Source organism: Cupressus sempervirens, chromosome 2, assembly GCF_028749045.1.
Source record: "Cupressus sempervirens isolate cs-2001-9-10 chromosome 2, ASM2874904v1, whole genome shotgun sequence".
NCBI lineage: Eukaryota > Viridiplantae > Streptophyta > Pinopsida > Cupressales > Cupressaceae > Cupressus > Cupressus sempervirens.
In genome coordinates this window covers 308,908,953-308,928,016 of record NC_143119.1, presented here as the reverse complement: position 1 = coordinate 308,928,016, position 19,064 = coordinate 308,908,953, and the positions used below count along the sequence as shown (strand labels likewise).

At 37.2% G+C, this 19,064-nt stretch overlaps 1 protein-coding gene across 2 annotated transcripts in view; it reads right to left on the bottom strand.

Moving 5' to 3' along the window:
- GALAK (galacturonic acid kinase) overlaps nucleotides 1-19,064 on the bottom strand; it is a 235,927-nt gene that overhangs the window by 7,923 nt on the left and 208,940 nt on the right. For both annotated transcript variants that reach the window (XM_089813521.1, XM_089813520.1), the window contains exons 10-11: nucleotides 1,829-1,869; nucleotides 1,678-1,706 (exon numbers count right to left, since the gene is read on the bottom strand). In XM_089813521.1, coding sequence (XP_089669647.1) covers nucleotides 1,678-1,706; nucleotides 1,829-1,869 — 70 coding nt within the window. The remainder of the gene's footprint in view (nucleotides 1-1,677; nucleotides 1,707-1,828; nucleotides 1,870-19,064) is intronic.

The following is a 19,064-nucleotide window of genomic DNA, read 5'->3' as shown; positions in this document are numbered from 1 at the left end:
CTTAATCTGTTATAAATGATTGTGTTGTTTCCATTGTTTTCAAGTATAAAATTAGTTATTTCTTTTGAATAAGTCATTAGAAGCAAGGGTTAGTAAACTTACGAATTTGCTTGCATTAAGCAGCATTGTTTAATTTTCACACATACTCACTAGTTCGGCAATAGAAAGAACTTTAGTAGGCTGGTTGGCATATGGAAACTATATATAACATTAAAGTAGAAAAGTCAGACACAAAAGTTGTTACCATTCCTTGCAGTCAACATTTATTGAGCAGAGCCACTTGTGACCAGAGCAAAGCCAAGTGGCCTTTTGCTTTGCTGGATGGTGTCTTAGACTTCTTCATCTAATACTATGGTTTGTTCGCCTTCCTTGAATTTTGAAAATTAATATTTTATAGAATCCGGATTGTGCTACTTTGCTGTTGTTTTACCGCTTTCAGCAATAGCAATATGTTTCATTAGTAAAGAGCTTACTTATAGACATTTGAATCTGCAATACTTGAGATCTCCTTTTATACATTTTGTAAGCCAGTACACTTGTATAATTGCTATCATTTTTTATGTTTTATGGGCAAGAATTGATTTGAAATGTTTTTTAATTATGCTGCATTTAAAATAAAGCAGCTGATGTAACCTATGACCCCTTGTCAGAAAATATATGTCCGGGATATTTTCTCTGATAGGATATCTTCCATATGTGAACTGATTGGTTCGGAATGACCCCTATTAACTGTGTTTCTTTACCATGGTGGACTATTTGGATCAAGCAACTGTCTTTATTTCCATCAACCAGAACCCAAGATGCATTGATTGATGACAAAGCAGGGTTGCTGCTCTGCAGATTTTCAGTGATTTTTTTAGGGTGCTAGGCAGAACAAATTATGTAATACAACTTTAGATTAGCAGGCAACTTAATCAAATATATAACAATAAACCTGCATTTAAGAGGCACAATACAGTCATGACTGTGTCAATATGCCTGATGGCTGCCACCTGAATTTAGAAGGCATACATCAGATCTTTTAAGGTTCCCAAGTATCTAAGTTTAACAATCACATTCTTTTAATGGTTTTGAAATAGTAGAATCAGTACTGGCCCTGCATCACCCATGGTCAGCTCTTTTATGTTATACAAATTAGGAATGCAATTGGTGATCTCTTTTTTTCTTCTTCATTTGGGTTCTTAATTTGTATTGTACTGTCATCCCAGCCATAGAATTTGATTATGTCAATATGTGCAGAGTTAGCAGACATGCCATACAAGAAGACAAAGAACAAATTGGCATAAAAACTGGCAGCAATGGATGGGCTTCATGGTTGACAGTTCAATATTATAGAAAAATTGCAAACAGTCATGTCTGGCTTTGTATCAGCTTCAGAAATTATATGGCCAAGGTTGTAGCAGTGTATTGAAGATATCAATATTTCGTTGATTTCCCATGGGAGGCTTCAGAACAAGGTCAACTGTAAATATTTTGCACTATCATGGATTTTAAAACATATACATGAGACTCAGATTCTTTTGGAAATCGAAATGGAAGGCAGAAGCAATCTTTTAAGCCTGACTATGATTAAAGTGAAGGCACAAAAAATAATCTGCAGGCTAATGATTGATAAATAACTGGCGCAATAAGAACACATATGATCAATGAAAAAGATACAAAATGGAAACAGCCTACCTTGTGCAGGGCGTAATCCTCTGGTGCAACTGGTCGTGCAAAATAACCATAACCCATTTTTTATCAATCAAATATGGACACGTCAAAATGCATACAAACATGAATAACAGCATCGAATAGATGGATAGTGACAGATTAAATTTATTCTTACCGTTGCAAAGAAGAGGATCTTCTGATGTTGTTCTAGATGCCCTGAAATGTTAAATTAAGCAGTCAACAATGTGCTTCAAAATTATTATAAAGCAATGCTCTAGATAAAAGTACTCCTTTTCTTAAGTTATGTTTTCAAGTTCATTTACAATATGGGATTATTATGACTGATACATGAGATAAGTAAAGCCTCATTGATATTTTGGTGTCACCTGCTAAGCTACCAAATTAATGCAAGTGATATTCAAATAGACAACCCAAGTGGTGGTATGTGACACTCATGTGCTTGTTTGAGCTAGTTGGTTTTTTAAATCACTGTAACCAAGCATCAATTGAAATTGGTTGATGCTTCATAAGATATGAATTTTAGGCAGTCTTCATGATGATAAGATAAGTTTATTAATGGCCAACAAATGACCACAAAAAGGGTCAAAGGGATTGCCAAACAAAACACAAGGGCCTAGCCCACAGTAAAGGCACCCAATGGTACCCGAAGAAAGACAAAGCGGAAGTAACAAGAAACAAAAAGAGCTACAAAGCCGGAATTGGGGAGGAAGAAGCGGGTGTGCAGCTGGTCCAAGAGGGAAACCACCCACCCCCTTAAGAAACCTGAGTCGCAGAGAAGAATCTCTGAACCAAAGGTTAAGCTATGAAACTGAGACAACTGTTTACCGCATAGGGTAAGAAGCTTAACACATGTATAACACGATTCGATTCAGAACAGGTACTTTATTCATGTATGCACTTGCAGATTACAATCCGATTACAATGACTACAATGATCTATCGATTCCCAAAGCCCATCTCGGACGTGTACATATACCTTTCCGAAGGGGTGACTCAAGCGTCACGCACCTGTTCGGATACTACTCTACCTGTCGTCTACACTATACATTTACCGACAACATCATCCCCCCCAAAAGAAAAAGTCGTCTCCTGACGACAATTACAAAATATCTGAAACAAATTAACAACAAAATACATTAACTGACTAACTACAACAAGATAGATTTGTTTCTGTCACATCACTTTCATGTTCATCTAGTGCCTGCACCAAGCCGGTCTCCAAACCACGTTGCATCTGTAGCCTCTGCTAACACAATACTGTCTCCTTAGTTGACCTTGATAGCCACTCGTGTTGCTTTCTCTGCTTCCCACTCCTGAGTACCCTGAGCCAAGTGTCGCTGTACTACCTCCAACTGGATGATCAGCTCCTCCCGAGCTCTCTACGCATCCACCAAGACAGCCTCACGTTCAACACTTACTCCAAGTGCCTCTGGTACACAGACACTCCATGCTTGCAGCATCTCCAAGTCTTCATCAACTGGTCACACTTCTCATGACTAAATATCCGCAACGACTGGGGGTCTAGGGGGCAACGCCCCCGCGGGGTCGAGGGGTAGTGCCCCCACGCTGCCAAGACCAAATTAGCACTCCGAAACCCACACAAAACTGCACGAAACACACTATTTCTGTCATTTTCTTCCAATTCCACACTCTTTCTAGCAACTGCTTATGTCTACCCTTCCTTGTGGCATCATGCATTACTCATTCCGAATTGTTTCAATCTGTCGTCGTTTTTTTTTTTTTTTTTGCTCTTCCACTTCCTCTTTCCTATAGACTACATAACTGTTATCCTTTTGTCATTTTGTGAATAAATGTCACACCGTTATGGCAATTATTGTTCACAAATTTTGCCAGCTTTCGTACTATATGGCTTCTACAAATCCTGTGAGCAATTTCTATTGTACGGCTTCCTATTTAGCTCTTATGTACGGCTTGCTCCTACTTTCTGGCCACAATCCGTATGGTGAAATCTGCTTCTACTTGTTTGAGACCGTATGGTGTAAACTTCTTCTCAACTCTTCTTAAGGTCGTACGGCTTGTTTCCACTGCTCTCCAAGTCCGTACAGGATAGGGCCGTACGGTCCTTTCTTCTACTTCATTATATTTTTTCCCATCACATAAGTCTTGGGTCCGTATGGGCATCTAGGGCCGTACGGTCATGTCAAATTTTAAGCTTGCTTTATTATTATTTCCAACATAACTCTATTTGAGGTCATACGGTCGTTCAATGATGCTGTACAGTTGTTCAATAAGGCCGTAGGTCATCTAGGGGGCCGTACGATCATCAAAACTCTTACTTTGTTCTTATTTCCTCACTTTGCTTGCTTAGCTTTTTATCATGTTTATTATTATTTTATTTTTTATTTTTAAAATCTTTTCCAATAAGGTTGTTTTGAGGCCGTACGGTTCTACTTCATAATTTATTTTCATCCTTCTCACTTGTTCTCTAACTATCACATCTGACTTCTTATTTATTGCCACATACTTTTTAAAAATTTTTTTTTTATAAATTAAACTATCCTAACTTCGCTTCAAAATATACACTTCCTACATATATACATTATTTACACACCTTTTCTTCGTTCAGCTGTTTGTCGGCGGAGGATCCTTTCTTTCTCTGTATATTTTCAACTTTGATCCATTTACGGTATCTGGTATTTCTTTTCCGTCCAGTGTCCATAATTTAATTGCTCCGTTATACCCAACTTCCTGTATGTTGTACGGTCCAACCCATTTAACTTTAAATTTTCTAGGCCTTATTTCATTTCGTCCATTATACTTTAGTACTAACTGACCAGGTTGAAATCTGTTTAATTTTAAACGCTTCTGACGCCATACCTTCCACCTGTTTTGTGCAACTTCCATGGCCCATGCTGCATACTTCTTATTCCTTCGGTACGACCGCTTCTGTATAGGTACCGCACCTTCGATTAATGGTATCCAGTGGACACATAGCTCTGGTGGTACTCCTTTTAAGTCTTTATACGTCCAAGCTGTTGCCTTCAATACTGGGTTCCAATCATCTCCTACAAGAATGTTCTTCGAATTTTCCTCATCACCCAAGTTCATTGTTTTCACCGTCGGCTCTTCATACTTCATCGGTTTATCTTTACTGAACGTATGGGCCGATGTTTCATCCACCTGCGCTTCTCCTTCCTTCAGTTCACTGTACTCCTTCGAAAACTTATGGCCTTCTTTTCCTTCCTCGACACTCAAAATATTGCAACTCGGAAAGACCTCATAGTCTTCCATTTGCCAGTGTAGTAGTCCATTCACAGAATCTAAGTCGTCATCAGTTGACCCTCCTTCCAATCTTAGCACCCCTTCATCATCTGGTTCCATCCTTTTTTTTCCCTTCGTCATCATTCTTGCCTTCGCCTTCTGAGTCCGACGACGCTGCTTCTTCTCCTACCATCTATGTATGCAAATCGATTATAAATCTCCTACCTCCTTTCTCCATTGACAAAGTATTCCTTTTCCAATCATGCTTTACCTTAGCTTGCACCAACCACCCCCGTCCCAAGATGGCGTCGTACCCTCTTCTCTTTAGTGGAATGACTACGAAATCCAGTAAAAATGGTTGTGTCCCAATTGTTACTGGCTGTGCCATCAGAGTGCCCAAGGGTTTTATCCCATGTTGATCTGCTATTAGTAACTGAAAGGTGGGTGGCCATAGTGTTGGTTTTCCAAGTTTTTTCCAGATATCTTCCGGCATCACATTCACTCCCGATGCTCCATCTACTATTGTATCCGTTAGCACCGTACCCAGAATGCCCATCTCCACCACTGCTGGGTGTCTACCTGTCGTAAGTGCTAATAACATCGGTTCTGTTGTTGCTGGTGAGGTTGTTTCCTTGCTATCCTTTGCTTCCTCTGTCACTCTCGGGGACGGTGTCATATTTATAATAGCCGTACACAAATGTGGCATGGTGAGAAGATCATTTAATCTAATTGGCACTTCCGTTTGCATTATCTGTTTCATCATGTTTTGTTACGCCAAGCTTCTCTTTGGAGTTTCCGCAGTGGTTTTTACTTGTGACTTCTCCGCTCTCATCTGCTTCTCTATCTCCGTTCGGGCTTTTTGTAACCTCTCCTCTTCTTCCGCATTCAGGTATTTTGCCTTCCTCGCCTGCTCCCGCATGATAGCCAACACGTTCTCATTACTTGTTTCAATACTTAATAAATTTACGCTTTGCTTTGGACATTTTGAATCTTCATGGTACCCTGGACCACACCATCTGCACAGTAGTTGCGGCGCCTCCTTCGTAGTACAATCCCTCGCAAAGTGACCCCAAAGATTACATGCCCAACACTGTATCATTGGCCGTCCACTTGCATTATATTGTATTCTACTTTGGCCTCCATTGTTATTGTTATTGTTTCCACCCATTCCGCGTCTATTATTATTTCGATAGCCACCTGAAATTGCGTCATTGCCTGTGTTATTGCTATTGTTCGACGCTTCCTGCATTAGTAACACTTTCTGGTGTCCTTTTGTTTTTAAGTTAAATGGGCACTCTTTCAGGGAATGCCCTGCCACTTGGCAGATGTCACAAAATTGCTTCTTCGGGCATGAACCCTTTGTATGGCCATCCTCCTTGCAATCTGTGCACCACAGTTCTCCTTTTATTGTATCCGGATTCTTTTTCAAATTTTTGAATTCTTTCATCATCCGCAACATATCCTTCTGTAGCGCTTTCACCTTCTTGTTCGATTCCTCATCACTACTACTACTCTCCGAGGATGAATCATCCGAATCAGAGGACTTATGTTTCTTCTTCTTACTCGTCTTCTATTCGGTTTCCAAATCCATGGCACGAGTATATGCATCGGTGTACGACACCGGTGGTACTATCTTCATTTTCTTTTTAAGAGCCGGCCGCAGCCCCTCCACGAACCACCGTTTTTTCAACCCATCCGCTGGTTGACTCTCCATCTTTTCGATCAATTCTTTTAGTCGCCTAGCATAGGTTTGGACTGTCTCATTCTTTCCTTGTTTGGTGCTATAGATTTTTGCCACTATTTCATTACCATCTCGGAGTGATCTAAATTCTGCTATAAATTCTTTTTTAACATTCTCCCATGTATTAAGTTTCTGAGGACTAGTGTCAGAAAACCAATCTATCACCACACCCTGTAGGGTCGCTGGAAATTGTCTTACCCAATCATCCTCATCCGTCACACCATTTGCCGTCCATATGGTTTCACATGTTTTACAATGTCTGATAGGGTTTGCTAGACCATCACCGTGAAACTTGGGTAACTTTTCTTTAGGGCTAGCCATCGTTACTTGTCTTTGATTCTGAGGTACTTGTGTACCCGCGCTGTTCTGTGCTCCTACGCTGTTCTAGACTCCCGCGCTGTTCTGTGCTCCTGCGTTGTTCTGAACTCCCGCGTTGTTCTGTGCTCTTGCACTGTTCTGGACTCCCGCGTTGTTCTGTATAACAGCGTTGTCTGGTGAGAAGTCTTCAAGTGACGTTCTATTCTCCGCCTGTATCCGTTCGTCCGGTGTATCAGGAACGAAGAGATCCCTCCACGCTCGTGCTCCCTCGGCACTCCGAGCCGTGCGAGTTGCTTCCCTTCCGTTCGGACACTCTCCCCTCGACGTATACAGGTTAAGGAATTCTTCCCTTGTTTCCTCCACCAAATTCAAGCGTTGTCGAGTTTCTTCCAGCAATTCCTCGGCACTCCTCAGCCTACTAGGTGAGTGCACTCCCTCCGTCTGTGCCTCTTCACCCCTTCGGTGCCCCTCGGCAATCTGCTGAAGTCTCTGTCTGCGCTCTGCTTGCTGTGTTAAAATTAAAATTTCTTTTGTTGTACTTAGTTCATTCTTATCTTTCACCTTATTTCGATCTTTGTTTGGCAAATTCGGCATTAATCTTCATATCATTCCTTTGTTCCAGGTATGTCTGGCAATGGCGCCAAATGTTTACCGCATAGGGTAAGAAGCTTAACACATGTATAACACGATTCGATTCAGAACAGGTACTTTATTCATGTATGCACTTGCAGATTACAATCCGATTACAATGACTACAATGATCTATCGATTCCCAAAGTCCATCTCGGACGTGTACATATACCTTTTTGAAGGGGTGACTCAAACGTGACGCGCCCGTTCGGATACTACTCTACCTGTCGGCTACACTATACATTTATCGACAACAACAACTGGCCACATCTGAGAGGTCCTCAATTTAGTTTAAATATATTCAAGCACCAAAAACATAAGCCACTGTGCATTACTGCAACATTTGAATGATATGTAAGAGATATGTATATTTGCTCAAGATATTACATGTTGGCAAGGGATCAGCATATGGTTTATAACTTGCACAAGATGATAAGAATAATTTTTTTAAGTCATCCTAGTATAGACAAGGTAATCCATACATAAAGATTCGTAGTAGTTTTAAGCAACCAATTCACAATTGACAACCAAATGACTCATACAAATTTACTCGTAGATGGTTCAAATGTTACTGATTTCCCTATTGCACTGATTGCTCACAATGTATTTAACAATTTTCAAGTTGTTTTATAAGACAACATTTCATCCATTCGAGATAAAATATCCATGGACAACAAACGAGGTGGGATACATGTTACAATCACCACCTCACACGAAAATGCATCTTAATTGGAACTGTTGAAAATAGCTTCATGAGGCTTACATATCTGATTCACAATGATGTCTCCTATAATACAAGACATTAATTAATTAATCAATAAATAAATATTTTTATAATATATTATTATATAATTATATTAATTGTTATAAAATAATATTATTATTGAATCTTATAATTATAGTTCAATAGTATTGTGATATAATTATTTTATTGCAATTATATATAATATAATAATACAAGATAATTATTCTAATTAACTAAATTGAGCCAAGAGTGGTGACCCTTGGTGAAGAGGCACCACCAATGTATAAAAAGGAAGACCAAATCTTCATCTTGAATACAATGAAGAATATAGATACACATAATATGCAAATAATCAGAATTTCAACATGGTATGAGAGTGGCTTCCCTACCAAGCCTGCGAAGTTTCATGAATAATAGTTCATATGTGTGCCAAATGTACATAAAAGTTATAATAATTTTGATATCTCATGGAGTCATGAAGCCTTACCACTATAATGAGCCATGATTATTTGAAGGAGTTGATTAAATAATAGTGTTTCTAAGATTTATTATTTGATGGCTGTGTATATATTCACTGGAGCATAGAGCAGATATAATATTGTTGAAGATGTGTGTAGCAACTAGTATGCATGCCTTAGAAGTCAGACTGAACATCAATGGATTAGTATACACATTTTTGACTATTACACAGGCACCTTTATACAAGAATATATATATATACAGTCTAGGGGCTGCACCTAACTCCATGTGAATAATTTCATTTCGACTGCAAAAACAGAAATGGAGGATGATAACAAAGCTTCTGTGTTGCCTCTTGTTAGGATTATAGCTACAGTCAGATTGATTTAGTCATAAGATACAATGTTGATATAATATCATATATAATAACTAATAATGATTAATCAGAGAGACATGTCTCCTACTCTTATATTTATAAGAGATTGGGATCTGCATTTGGAACATACCTATAACAATGGCAGCATAATTACATTTGCAGAAACCGATCCATGTTACTCAACATGGTATTAGAGCCTTGTGTACGATGACACTTGGAAAAAAGACTTGGATCTCCTTCAAGGCAACGATCAATTGTTCATAGTGGATATTTTAGGAATCTTACCGCCCACTCTAAGATTGGCGATCACTAAGCTCCTGCAGTGTGTCATTCAAACCATGTCTTGCGGGTGTAGTCTAGTCAAAAACATCTTGCACTCCGCTTCCAAACAAAGCAGAATAGCACACACCAATGACCTGGAAGAATAACAACCAATCTGAGTTAGACTTATCACAATCGTATTCATATCATATGTTGTTTCAATAAGGAGGGTCGAGGCATCACTGTAAATGTCTTTGGACAGAGAGAGAGCATGTTGTAACAATTGTTCTTGTGGGAAAGTATTTGGAGACCAATCAAAGACTACAATTTATATTTTTCTAGAGGTGAAAGAATACAGTGGCGCGAGACTTCCAATCTAAAACTTGATTGGGCATGACTCTATATTCAATATTAGCTTTGTCATTCTTTTATTCCAATCATGCATAGGGGCAGTTATCTGGAAGCCATTAATGCCTTTCACATTGCACACCAACCAAAATGAGGTGAGCAGATTTACAATCACACAAATATATATTGAGAAGGCAACTAGAATTTTATGCATCCATGTATGCATACCAATCGAGATCGACCTGCAAAGGTGGAAATAAAGGAAAAGTTTGTCATTCTATGTGGAGAATGATAGGGCATAACATAATAGAGAGAGTGCTCCACCCCTTCATGATTGGACCACCCTTGAATATTACATATAATTAATACGGGCATCATATTTCATTGACCAAGCTCACCAATATATATAGTAACGTAAGTCACTAAGTTGGAAAGGAAGTAGATTGATATTAAGAGGAAGTCCTGACATTTCAGGAAACCTTGAAAGAGAGGGAGAGGATAGAGTATATGATTCGGTCCATGTTCGATGATCTCAGTCATATTGATTTAGAGGGAGTAAATCATGTCGAGATGGATTCTCCACCAATCAATTGTAGTAGTCAAGAGGACTGTGCTTCATGAATATATTTCGTGACTACGTGATTTTAATGGGCCAACCCCAATGATGCACAATGTATATTGAAACAATATCAAATAAGAATCTAGAGGGCGAGGATATGTCTATTTCCTCAAAAGGACCGTGCTTCATGATGTACAATATTTATTGAAACCATCTTTAGAAAGGAGATGGTACATTCTCAAATATCTATGGACTCTCATGTGCAAATAAGTATTCTTATCTTTTACATTTATCTACTCATTATAGTCTCTCTTATTTTTATTTTTATATGTACTATATGAACTATTTATCCTTGATCTTTTCCTTTGTATTTGAAGATGATCTTGTAGGAAAAGAAGGTTGGTACCTTACACATGCTACCAAATATTGTCCAGACTCAATCTTATGAAAATAGCTCTGAAGAAGTTGTGCTCTAGAAGTCATTAGTCATCTGATGATCAAGCTGGATAAAGCAATGTAGGAGCTCAAAAGATTAATACTCAGAGGGAGTCTGAAAATTACAAGTGTGTGACTTCATAGTTTTGACAAGCCTACCAATGTGTACATCATGAGGAAATAAACGACTTATTACTAGTAAGTCAAAAAATATTGTTCAGATTTAGAGCAAGTTTGACAGGCATCCTTGGGCGAAGAGAGCTTCTAATGGAGTAACTAGAGGACTCGACTTCCCAGGATCATTGTTTAAAGGGAGAATTTTGAGGTGAAATCCTTTGTGAATGATATCTTCTCTATCAGGAGAAGTTTTAAGTAAAATTTATTGTAATGCATTCTTCTCTATGAGATACAATTGAGGTGAAAGCCCTTGTACCACCCTCTGGCTTGGTTCATGGTGGCTACTCTTTGGCATATGATCTGTAATGAAAGGTGACAATCTTTCATTGACATATATAAACAGAAGGTAACCATTGTAAGGTGACGATCTTATAAATGGTAGACCTGTTATCATGACAAACTTCATTAAGTTGTCCCAGAGTGTTGGAAGTCATGATAACAAACGTATCAACCAGAAGGTAACCATTGTAAGGTGACGACCTTATCAATTGTTTGACCTATCTCCTAGATATGCTACATTAACTTGTAGCACCTAAATGTGCTAGATGTCTAGGAGCAAGTGTTATCATGGTTCTTTGGGCCGGATTTTGCCAGACACCTTGATAACCAACTCATCATGGTTCTTCAGGCTGGATTTTGCCAGACACCATGAAAATCAATTTGTTACGGTTCTTCAGCCCGGATCTTGCCGGACACCATAACTTAAATCTATCATAGACCACACTTAAGGTGGTGCTCAAATCTTGTATTATAATTGCTTCAATTCTCTCTTTTTGCTAAAGAGGGAGTGTTAAGAAATTTAAGCCTCATAGTGAATTGAAACTAATTCCATATGTAATATATATTAATATATGCGTGTGTTGATGGATTTATGTTGATATCCTTAAATATGCCATTCCAAGAATATCACAGTGAGATAATATATCTCCATATTCTTGAGAGCATAATGTGTTCCATAACAAATCCTCTCTAGCTAAGAGGGAGTGTTAAGATTATAGCTACAGTCGGATTGATTTAATTGTAAGATGTAATGTTGATATAATATATATATATATATATATATATATATATATATATATATATATATATATATATATATATATATATATATATATATATATATATATATATATATATATATATATATATATATATATAAAATATTATACACATATATTATATATAATACATATGTTATATTGTGATTTATATTGTTAATATATATTAACTAATAATGATTAATCATAGAGACATGTCTCTTCATGAGACATGTCTCTTCATGAGACATGTCTCCTACTCTTATATTTATAAGAGATTGGGATCTGCATTTGGAACATACCTATAACAATGGTAGCATAATTACATTTGCAAAAACCAATCCATGTTACTCAACACCTCCAACGGCGGTTGCAGATCTGGACAAGAAAACCCTAGTGCTAGACATGAACGACACATTGCTATGCTCGAATTTTCATCCCAACAAAAGGCCCAACTTTTCCTTGGAATTCACTTTAGGAAAAGCTTCGGAAAATCTACATCATGAAGAGGCCAGGAGTTAAAAATTTGTTGCTAGAACTATAAGATCTATAAGAAATAGTCATCTTTATAGGTGTAGAGTGTTTTGCAAATGTTGTCATGGAGAACCTTGATCGAGAGTGCAAAATGAAGCACCACCTGAGCAGAAAGAATTGCACAAAAATGCAGATAGCAACGGACGAGTCATAGGAAATCTATTAATCATTGTTCAATATATAAATTCACACTAATGTTAAGTGCTATGGAAGGCATAGTTTGCTTATGTCATTGTGATGGTGAAGGAATGAAGAAAGACACTGAGACACAATAGTCAATTATTTATTATTTGAAGGTGCTACGAGGAAATAAATATATTGTAGTGGAGGAGTATGACATCCAGCGGTGCAACCTTGAGAAGCAATCTCATATAAGCCGAAATATTAGAGGCTGAGCAAAATATTTGATGCAAACCTAAAGAGAGAATAATATTAATCGATAGCCCACACTTGTCCCATTTCTTCTGCTCACCTTAACTGGTTAGTCACCAAGCTTAAACACAATATAAAATGATGGGTAATTGAGATCTCTGGCATCCAAACTAGAGTTGGGGCACAAGATGAATTTCTTGGTAACAAGGGAACTTTGTTATCTGGTTTAGGTGAGAGAGCAGAGAAAGTCTACATAATCTTATAATGACATGTCATAGACAATCCCAGGATCTAGCCTAACTCTAGGGTCAATGTGGCCTGCACCAATATCAAAAGGAATGTCTGCCTCCGTGCTTATATGAGTATTGCAATTCTGCTGATGTAGGGACATGCCATGAATGTCCCAGATCGCAATACATAGTTTGTGGGTCCTCCCCACGTATGCTGTCAATATGTATACACCAGAAGAAATAATATGAAGTCAAGGGAATTCGAGAAAAGTCCAAGTAGGTAGAGCATTTGAAACTAAACCTTTGATATAAATTGTCTAGAAATGCTGGAAACAAAAAAGAAAAAGAAAAAATATGTCCGAAGTCCTCCCAAACTATGCATAGGAAACTAAAATAGGGGCATCTCCATCTCCTTTTGTACAGAGGGTTGTGAAGCTAATATTTATATATAATATCAAGCTCAAAATCCAAAATTAGAATATGAAGAAGCATACATGAAATCAAAATAAATTTCTAAAATCACTCAGAAATTCATGCAACCTAAATAGCAATCACATGCACGGGCTAATTGGCCACTTCTCTGGTCAATACCCATTTTGAGTAGGAGAAATCCTCTTGTCAACAATACAGAGATAATATTACTGAGCCTTTTACAGTGGAGTGCTGGAACGATTTCTTATGTGTCTATTGGTGGCAGCTGCACATTGTCTGTTGGAGTTATTCTCCAGAAGCTGAGATTGAAATAATTTGTACTGTCTATGTGAAACTTTTGATGCTCAGGTATCATGGTCTAAGAAACAAATATGGAGCGATTTCTTATGTGTCTATCGGTGGCATGCACATTCTCTATTGGAGTCATTCTCCAGAAGCTAAGATTGAAATAATTTTGTACTGTCTATGTTGAAACTTTTGATGTACAGGTATCATGGTCTGAAAAACAAATATGAAGTGATTTCTTATGTGTCTACTGGTGGAAGCTGCACATTTTCTGTTGGAGTTATTCTCCAGAAGCTAAGATTGAAATAATTCGTACTGTCTATGTTGAAACTTTTGATGCACAGGTATCATGGTCTGAAAAACAAATTCTTAAGCTCTTAGGCCAGGAGACTTAAAAAAGAGGAAAAGAAGATATTACAGAAAAGGAGATCCCCTCGATAAAAATGCAGCTACAGTAAGAGTGGGTGTAGCCTTCCAACAATAGTCAATTCTAGGAGATGCATGGTGGCTGTCACATTATTCAATGCTATTTGCAAAATCCTTCCAGGAAAATTCCTCTCAAGGAACACCATGGTTTCAAAGTGTGCTCAGATCAAAGCTCAAGAAGGTTGGGTCCATGGAATGCATATGATCCTGAAGCTGATAGATGCCAATACCATGGAAAAGGTCCAATCAAAGGCACTTGGGAATTTTATGCATCTATGTGGCCAAGAGGTTTATAGTGATTGATGGATATTACACTCCATGTGACATTCTAGGTCAACTAAGTAAGTTGACTGTGACTAATAAGTTTATTCAGCTTATTTTAAAAATAAAAGAAGTCAGTGGAGCAAAGAAGTATGAGAGTTGCACGGTCAAACTTTACATGCATTGTTGTTCATGATAAAGTGTATGTAGCAGAAGGTTATAGCCAGTCCTCTACAAACACATGCTCTCTTGCAAAAGTTTATGAACATGTGGAAGATAAGTGAAGAATAAGGATTTGTTTGGAATATACAAGGAGTATCTCTTGAATGGCCTACTCAACTTGAACCTGATATCAACAAGGCAAGTTTTGGGCTTAAATCACAAGTAAAAATGTTTTTATGGTTCTCCTAAATTTTGAGAAGCTTGAGATATTGAATGGTAGCTCATTGAGCTTATGCCCTGGTTAGTAGGGCTTAGAAGAAATATGATGATTTGATGAGCATGATTAGGAATTCTAAGCTCCATGGACAGGTCATCTTATTTTATCTGCAATAGAAGGTATTTTCAGTGGCAACTCTCCACTTTGTAAGAGATGAGAGAATTTGATTCATCTTGTGGAGAGTGAATACATTCAAATAGCTATTGCTTTCACAAAGGAGATTGATGTAAGAACTTGCTTTAGAGGGAGCAGCTAGAGGATCTGCTTCAATTGACTTTGGAGGATCTTCATCATATTCGTTCAAAGGGAGCTAACCATGTCAAGATGGTTTCTCTAGTGACTAGTTAAAGGACTATGATTCATATGCCGAAGTTCCATGTATACAAGTGAGAAGGCCTTTATGCAAGTATCTAGGTCATGATATTCCTAGATAGATGGATACTTGTTGGATTGAGGAGTATTCAATACTTGAGCTTGATGCAGGCTGAAGAATAAAGACATGACTTGCTGTCATGAGGTTAGAAGGTTGATATCAAATTCATTAGAAGCAACCTTAAACGAGGTTGATATCTGCTTCACGAGTTCTTCTCCATAGAGGAGAAGTTTGAGGTGCATTCCCTTGTTAATGAGTTCTTCTCTATGAGGGAGGAGTTCAAGGTGCAATCCCTTAAAATGCATTCCTCTTTGCGAGAGAGAAGTTTGAGGTGGAAGTCCTTGTTCCACCATCTGATATGGTTTATGGTGGATGTCATGTGTGTGACGCCATGACAACAGCATGTGAGAGAATTAGTGGTGATATTTCCTGTACCTGTGATATGAATATCCTTGTGAGGTTACAATCTCACAATGATAAAACACTTGTACACTATTACCTTCATTGTGAGGTGATGATCTCACAATGATGGTTGATATCTCATGAAGTAATGGATATCCATTACATATGTAGATATCTTAAAATCCTTTATGGTGGATAGTGCATGTGATAGTATCCAAGAACATGCAATAAGGTAATTTTCTAAATCCATCATGGTGGATAGTGCACGTGGTCGTATTCCATTATGGTAGATATCTTAAAATCCTTTATGGTGGTATTTGAGGACATGGCATAAAGGTAATTCTCTAAATCCACTATGGTGGATATCATATGAGATGATATCTAAGGACATGCCATGTGTTAAATATCTAAATCCATAATGTTCAATATTGAATGAGGTGATATCCAAGGACATGCCATATGGAGATATCTAAAGTTCATTGTGATTTTTATGGTGAATTGTAATGGTACATTCATTATGACTTAACCTAATATGAAAGCCCCCTAGCTAAGACGGAGTATTGAAGTTAGCTTCACCAGGCTTACATATCTGATTCACAATGATGTCTCAAAACATACAAACATTAATTAATTTATAAATAAATATTATTTTAATATAAGTATTTTTATTGTTATCATATAATTATTATCTTAATAATAATATAATTATCAAATATTATAATTATTTATAATAGTATTGTGATATAATTATATATAATATAATAACATAAGATAATTGTTCTAATTAATTAAACTAAGCCAAGAGTAGTGACCCTCGGTGAAGTGGCACCACCAATGTACAAAAAGGAAGACCAAATCTTCCTCTTGAATACAATGAAGAATGTACATACACATAATCTGCAAATAATCAGAATTTCAATAGAAACAACACTGACAAAATATAAAATGTGCTTCCTTCTTACATGATCGTTGAGAGAGTTCAATGGATGTTTCATAGTGTAGTCAAAATACTAGAAGAAAAAGCAAAAAGTCAAGTAGTAAGAAAATTAAGTAAATTCATTGCTGAGAGGCTAACTAAACCAATCAAAAAACAGCCTTTTGGGATAAATGTCACAACCACCACTTCACACAAAAATTCTAAGCATTCCATGCTAGTTCATTTCAAATAGCATTGACAATTTATTACAGCACGCTTCCTTCTTTTGTGGTCGTTAAAAGAGTTCAATAAAAGACACAATGTGGTCAAAATACTAAAAGAAAGAGGAAGAAAGTCAATAGTAACAAAATAAAGTAAATTCCTTATTTTGTGGTTAAATAGACCAATCAAGAAAGCCTCGGTAGTCCTCAATCAGTTATAGGGAATTTGGCCTCATTGAGAGTGAAAAGTAACAATTCTTTTGGATATTTGTGTTGTTATGGCCAAACTATGCTTACAATCTACAAAGAACTCATCCAATGCATCTTCATTTTAATGGAGGGCAATTTCCAAGGAGAGATGAGATTGGTATAAAGATCAGAGGTCACAGAAACTTTTGACATCATATCTCATTTTTGTATGAACCCATCTAAGACCCAATTCATGGATCATTTGACAATATCAATGTAATTTGCAAAAGCTCCAGACAAATTTCAGAATTCTTATGAGTATTCTTGTCCTAATGAACTGGATAGACAGTATCTTCATTTGTAATTACTCAATAATATTTATGACTGACCAAGCCAAATTGACAACCAAGTAAGCAACATTAATACTTAGTAAGAACATAAATGCTCCCTTTGAGCTCACTTAATATACACTAAAATAAAATTATATATTGCTGCCACCTACTACCCCCCAAAAATGGCCCTCAAACTACCTTCCCCAAAATCCATCACCTATTGTCCTGTTGTCCCCATCCCAAAAACATTGTGGAATATACTTAATAATATAAATCAAAACACATTCTAAATAGAAGAGTAAACATGTATCTTATTTGCATATGAAGTTATTACCAAAGGAGACCAAATATGGTTAGCCAAGAATTAGATTTCTTTCCTTGACAAAACTCAACAATCGCCACAACAACACAACCATCTATCAACCAAAACCTATAACTATCCAAAAGGCAACAAACAATTTATACATGGTTGGATACAACCATACTGAAAAAATGTAATATAAGCATTCTATGTTGACTACACTAAAATCCATGTCAATTAACCCTATGGTGCACCAAGATACAAAGATTCCAAAAAAACTGATCCTTTTTCTTGAATCTTATACTATCTTTTGTCTCTTTGATGGTTTGATTGTGTTGAAGTCCCCAATAAAATTTGATTACAAACAATGGAAATGAAAACATTGGTAACATCCAAGGGTGTATTGTAAGAAAAATCAAATCATCCCTTTTAAGGTTCCAAAGAATTGTTTGATCAAACTGCTTGCAGTGACGGAGTTGCTTGTGTCCCATGTCCTCAAATCTAGTAGTTTGATCACTAATGGTCAATCTAAATGATGTTGTTTAATTCTTTTGTAAAGTTTGTTGGTAGAGTGTATTCCCTTTAAAGACTGCTAAAGTATTATCATTGAAAATATGGATCTTCTCGTTCCTCCAAAATGATGGTTTTTGGAGTCAAATATGCAGAGATGAGTTAGTGGATTTTACTAATAGTTGGCATTGCGACACTCATTCTACACTTGTTTTTCTTCTCTTGAGGACATGGAGATGTTTTATTTCTTACATCTTTCTAGGCTGGGGTATATAGAATGGAATAAATTAACCTTAGTTACTAGATTCACACATCTAGGCCCTAAACCGAATCCAGGTCCGTACTGGGTCTGGATTCACAAACCGGTTCATGCTAAATTCCCATAGGGTTCGGATTTGACCTTGTGGATTTGTTCGATTTGTGGACCGCCACTATAGATGAACTCATAGGGTCAAATTTGAACCATGTATGAATTCAACACAGATCCACATGCACTCTAGGAGAATCTGGCACGAATCCACGTAAACCTAGAAGAAACCCATGTGAATCCCCTAGGACTTGCATGCAAATGTAGAGTGGAAATATCATTCAAGTTTACAGAGATATGCTAATCATACAAAATAACACAATTGAGATACATATAAAGTAAAATATAGAATGTACCATTAATACCACAATACCAGTAGGCGAGGAAATGGTTTCTTTTATTAATACCAAAATCAATGTAAGTATATTGACAATATTCCAAGTACTTATAGAAGGGTCGGTTGATTGGGAACCAACCAACGCATTCCCTCACCTCCTAACTACCCAACCCGACTAGCTTTAACAAGTACTAAACATAATAGATACTTTATTCT